Source organism: Cornus florida, unplaced genomic scaffold, assembly GCF_030987335.1.
Source record: "Cornus florida cultivar Cherokee Brave unplaced genomic scaffold, ASM3098733v1 CherokeeBrave_3.0.0_Hap2_Chr11, whole genome shotgun sequence".
Classification (NCBI taxonomy): Eukaryota; Viridiplantae; Streptophyta; class Magnoliopsida; order Cornales; family Cornaceae; genus Cornus; species Cornus florida.
The window spans coordinates 65,408,257-65,414,106 of NW_026775581.1; the positions used below are offsets into that span (position 1 = coordinate 65,408,257).

Sequence of the window (5,850 nt, forward strand, 5' to 3'; positions counted from 1 at the left end):
AGATTGAAGAAAAAGATGCGAAACTAACCTGACAAAGCGATGGAATGAAGAACGCAGAAGTGCAGCAAGGGCGAATGTAACTCTTGCAAAATCTTGTATAATGGAGTAATAATGAAAGACCTCGAACCGTTTCTGAAGCAAAGTAAAAAACCGGTTTCAATTCCTTCTTTAATAGGAGCCGTCACTCAATTAAAAATGAAATTTGGGGCAAAGTGTGGAGGGAAAAAAACTCCCTCCAATAAAAAGCGCACACGTCACCACTACACATATCTACATTCCAAGGACATATAAGGCCCATCAGGCTTAAGCCCAAATTGAGGGTATTTACAGCCCAAGACCATTGTTATTTGTCCTCCAACCTCCATCAAGGCCGAATCAAGAGGTCATCAGCCCAGCTTGTTAACATCCGGTCTGTTACTCAAGCCCAGCCGGATCAAAATATGTTCAGCCCAGTTATTCAAGAATGCACAAGTCCTACCAGTTGAAGTATTTACTGTAGAAGGAAAATTCTGAGATAGGAAGTTCTGTACAAGGCAAGTTCTATGTATGGAAAATTAGACAATGGAAAGAACTCTATTAGTAAAGAATGTTTATATAGAAAGAATTGGAGGGCAAGCAACGCGAGTCCTACCATAATTTTACAATCTTTTGTATATAAATAGAGGCTAAGACCTCCAATAAAGGGATCAAGCAATTCTACGCTTCTCTATACACTGTTCTCGTTTATTTTTATTATTTTTTGAGTGAGTTGTTTTGTTTTTCTCAATTATTATTGGTTGAACAAAATTTTGCACCTACAAGGGGCAATTGCGAAAGAGGTCCCTGGGCAACCCCTTCTGCCAGCTCCAAATGGAATCAATTCAAAGTCATGCCCTCTGAAATCTATGGAACAATTCAAGAACCTTTCAGGCTGAAACTCTTCGGGTTCAACCCACGTCATGGGGTCTATTCCGATTGCCCAAGCATTGGTCAGAACCATTGTTCCGGCGGTAATGTCATAGCCCATTACTCTGACATCTTCGCTCGCGTCATGTGGAACCAGTAATGGGATAGGAGGATGCAAACGAACAGTTTCTTTGATCACTGCTTGAAGGTAGTGCATTTCCTCCAGATCATCAGCTGTTATATGTGGTTTGCATTTAAGAATCTCTCTCACTTCATTTTTCACTTTATTCATCACTCTGGGGTGTCTTAATAGCTCTGTCGTTGCCAATTCTAGGACTGTGGAGGTCGTATCAGTTCCAGCAGAGAAGGCGTCCTACAAGAATCAGAAGATAAAACTTCAGATGGTTAGTGAACTCTATTCAATATATATGTATTTTTTTTATATGTATGGATACTTTTTAAACAATGAGTTCCGAGATATATTTGCTGATTTCTTTTTTCTTTTTTCTTTTATTTTATTTCTTTGCTGTTTTCTGATGCAAATGTTTCATTTACATTTATTGTTTAGCTAATGAGTTGTCTTTATTGTATTGACTCCTTAGGACTGTGTATTGTGTTGTATCTTGCCGGTTCTTTAATAAAATTCTAATTTGCGACAAACACAAAAAGAGAGAGAGAGAGAGATCCTCACCAAGACGAGAGCTTTGATGCAATCTCTATCAACAACACTATTTTCTTTATGGATCCTAAGCAAAATGTGAAGGAAATCCTCCCTGCCTTCTTCGCCTTCAACTCTCTTGTTGCCATTGTGTTGTATCTTGCAGGTTCTTTAATAAAATTTTTATTTGCGACAAACACACAAAGAGAGAGAGAGATCCTCACCAAGACGAGAGCTTTGATGCAATCTCTATCAACAACACTATTTTCTTTTTGGATCCTAAACAAAATGTCAAGGAAATCCTCCCTGCCTTCTTCGTCTTCAACTCTCTCGTGCCATTAGTCTTTGTTTTTAGGACATGTTGGAAATTTATATATACAATAATAATAATAATAATAATAATAATAATAATAATAATAATAAAAATTATTTTATGGTCCTATGAACTACGTTCTTTAAAATAGGATTGTAATGTAATTATTGATACTTGATGGATTGGGTTGTACTTTCTAATTTGGTGGTCTAATTGGGAGTATGATTTTTATACCATTAGAATGTGGTTTTCCAACTTATTTTTATACCATTAGAATGTGGTTTTCCAACTTATTTGGTATGATTTAATTATAACCATTAATATCTAAGTTTCCATTATAGGAAGGGAGAATTAGGTATGCTTGTTTGTAGAGAAACCGTCTCCTCTGTTGTTGTTATATATAAGGGTTTTAAAACCCTTATTCAGACTTATCATATTGACAACTCTCAGAATGGGGTAAAACGCTCTAATTTTTCATATCTCTCAAAAGGCACTAAGGATTTCTCAAAGGTATCTAAAGTTTAATCTTCTAATCAGGTATGATATCAAAAACATCTTTAATTCATAATTAATTCTGATTTCTACATCTTATTTATTATTTAAACCCAACAATTGGTATCAGAGCCAAGTTAGGGTTTCTAGAAATCAAAATAGTAAAGATTGATTTATGATGTAGTATACTTAAATCGGTGTATTTGAAATCGCATTGATTACCTTTGTGTCCATGATTTTCATGGGCAATTAACAATTAATCACATGGTCCAAAACTCTCTGAAAATAATAATTCAATCAGTTATGGCTTTTGGGATATTTAATTAATTAAACCACCTAAATTCATCACATAATTGATTCATGTATAATTTGGTTCTGTTCTCTAATACTATACACGCTAGACGAGAACTTTTTTATTTTTATTTTATTTTAATCATGAATTAGTTATACAAAGAATGCATCAGTTCGTTTCTTGTATATATTGTGCATGCAAAACGAGATTTTTTGAAGCAATAAGTTTGTTATGCAATTTATAATTTGTTTCCTCTATAAAGTAAGCACGCTGAACGAGGAACAAAAAGCCAATAAATTTAATTGTGAAAAACATATTGTATATAGTATATAGAGAGATATATGTTTTGAATATTTAATTAATTCTTAAAATTATTCTGTATATGTGAGGTAGTAATTTCATGTATTATTTATTAATTGTTCACTGACTAATTGACAGTAATCCTATGTAATGGTGATGAAATTGCATGACCTCATGAGTGTGTTATACATATAATTTTAATGGTGCTATCCAATGCTTTATAATTAATTTATGGTATTTATTCCATATTTTGGTTTAGTTTATGCACACTAAATAAATAAATTTGAACCTGATTGAAATGGAACTTCTATGATAAGGTCCTTCATTGGGGTTTATGAGGACCAGTAAAGTGACCATTTCAAAAAAAAAAAATAATAGTCAAAGTGAGTGATGTCTGCTAAAAAGTGACACGCTCATAGTAGTTATTATTTTTTGAAATTTTAAGACATTGGTCTTATTGAGGTCTCACAGTGCACTTATTTATATGAGGGCATTTGTTCTGCCAAAAGATAATCAATGTCTTAGTATGGGATAAGTGAGTAGAATATTTAAGAGTGCTTGGATTATAACTAAATAACCCTCTTGCCAAAATGTAGTGGATGTGTCTAGCAACAATTCAATTATAATCAAATAGGTCTATGTGCGATTTGATCCCAAGTTTGGGGGTAAAATAAAATCTAAAATTCTGTCAAAAGGTGATTTTTAGATGACATTTTATCTGTTCCCGCAAGGTGGACGGTTTTTGCATATAGTAAAACATCCTGAGAAATTCGGCTTAAAACTCCAAGCACGAATTAAAGTAATAATCCCTAAAGTTGTGACATATTATTTTATATGTTCTTTATTTTCATGTTATTTGATATAACATGCATTACAGTTATGGACGCTTCCACTATTCAAAAATAGCTCACATGGATTGAACCATTGAATGGTTCGAACTATACTACTTGGAGGAGAACCAACTGGAAACACATACGGGACTACAAACACAAATCTAGGCGACCTCACCACCAATGAACCGCTAAATACTACTAACACTAAACCTCGCATACGCTACACCGCGATACTCATGCCAACCAAAACCAACCAAATAAAAGTACCAACGCTCACGACATACAAACACTAGAAATAAACACAGCTCTTCGAACATCGTGTCCCGTTCCATCTGGAAACCGTCACTCGCAAATGACAACCTCTAAGCCGTAAAATGACACTTTACTACACATTCCACTTTCACCTTTCAAGGCAACACTACCTCGAACACCGTGCACACAAGATCCGTGACCTTAGTCACAACAACCCACTACTCGCCACAAGAAAAAGGTGCCTATATGGCAACATCGTCCTTACTGACTCTAAAGACTAAGCCAACCACAATCGCCTCAACTGGCATACAACCCCATCACCTACTTGACAACATACAACAAACAATTCATAATCCCCAAACCATATTCAGGTCATACCTTAAACCATCCTGCTCATCAACACTAAACATCTCACTATAACACCTCTATTACCATTCTTCCTGAAAGACAACTCGTACCTCTCATCTCACCAGACCATCAAGCCACTACCAAGTGGTTCTTCCTCAAACATCCATATGACAACACCATCGTAACAAAAAAATAAACATTACATTCGATACTTCCCATAACGACCACTATTTACCATTAGAAAAGAACTTCCATATGGCAATGTCATGCCGATAAACCCTCAAAACAAAATAAGCACAAATCTCAAAATGCTCAACACCCAATTGTTACCTCAATACCATCAACGATGCCATTAATCATTAACGCTTAACCGACAACATCAAACCATCTTTCTAAGCGATCTACGCATCCAAACAAGAAAACTTCATACCTTAAGTTCAACATCGTTACTTTTCCTCATTCCTGTTCCTTAAAACATCCTTGGCCCCGACAAAAATCAAATGGGGCTACCAACTAACCTACAAGATCAACCTTGTCCCAATCACTCTAATCATTAGTTTATCTCTTCGAATCCTCAAACAACAAGCATTATCTCCTGATACTCTAGACGCAATCTGAAATACAACCCTAATCCACAGTTTTTAAATTCTAAAATATAATTCATTTGATAACACAATACTCACCAGCTATCACTTCATCTACAAATAACCAAACACTCCAATGACCCCATACTACCTGTATTATTGTGCAATCCTGCACTGCACAGCTAAAACTAACCACTATACACCACCTCAAGATTCTCTAGACAGCCGCGCCAACCCAGAACCCCGTTCATCGACTAAGCCATGCAACCGATTCACCGAGAGTCGATTACCCATAACACACTCCTGTAACTCTTCGAAATGAGAATCACTCCTCAACAAACCAGTCTCTAAAATGGACCCCTACAAGACCATGAAATGATCTACATCCGGCAACCGGTCCTAAATCACCATAGACCTATAGAATCCAACAACTTCCCACGGCAGTTAAAACCAACACACTTCCTTAAGCCGTTCCAAAATGCTCGAAATACACATTTACAATCCATAGACTACATTCGTGACTCAAACAACCCCCGTCACACCTACCACGATCGGTTTGAAAAAGAACTTCCATACCAAACCGTAACCTAAGTCGCAAACACTAACCTACTAAGGTCATATTGAAACCCTCACTCGTACACTTGACCTCCATGGTCACTAGAACCCATACACCAATATATGAAACTCACACACAACAAGGGCACCTTGCCATGAAATATGAACCTATTATAAAGTCGTGCTCTAAGCACAGCACAAAATGCAACTCAAAAGATCAGAATGACTACAAGTCAAATAGCTCAATCCACGAGGTAGAAGCCCATGCCATTAGTTTGACAAGAACAGGCACCTAAACAACCCTAGAGCAATCGATCTCCTCGCCTACTCAAGTCAAA

At 36.2% G+C, this 5,850-nt stretch overlaps 1 protein-coding gene across 1 annotated transcript; it reads right to left on the reverse strand.

Annotated features, from left to right (window-relative positions):
* Nucleotides 1-538: 538 nt before the first annotated feature.
* LOC132286705 (cytochrome P450 71A8-like) lies at nucleotides 539-1,472 on the reverse strand. The gene has a single exon (XM_059789069.1). The coding sequence runs from the start codon at nucleotides 1,175-1,177 to the stop codon at nucleotides 770-772; it is 408 nt and encodes a 135-aa protein (XP_059645052.1). The 5' UTR covers nucleotides 1,178-1,472; the 3' UTR covers nucleotides 539-769.
* Between the last annotated feature and the right edge of the window lie 4,378 nt (nucleotides 1,473-5,850).

Bases quoted from the DNA above. Each gene is read 5' to 3' on its own strand.
- LOC132286705 (XM_059789069.1), bottom strand. From the start codon at position 1,177: ATGAATAAAGTGAAAAATGAAGTGAGAGAGATTCTTAAATGCAAACCA.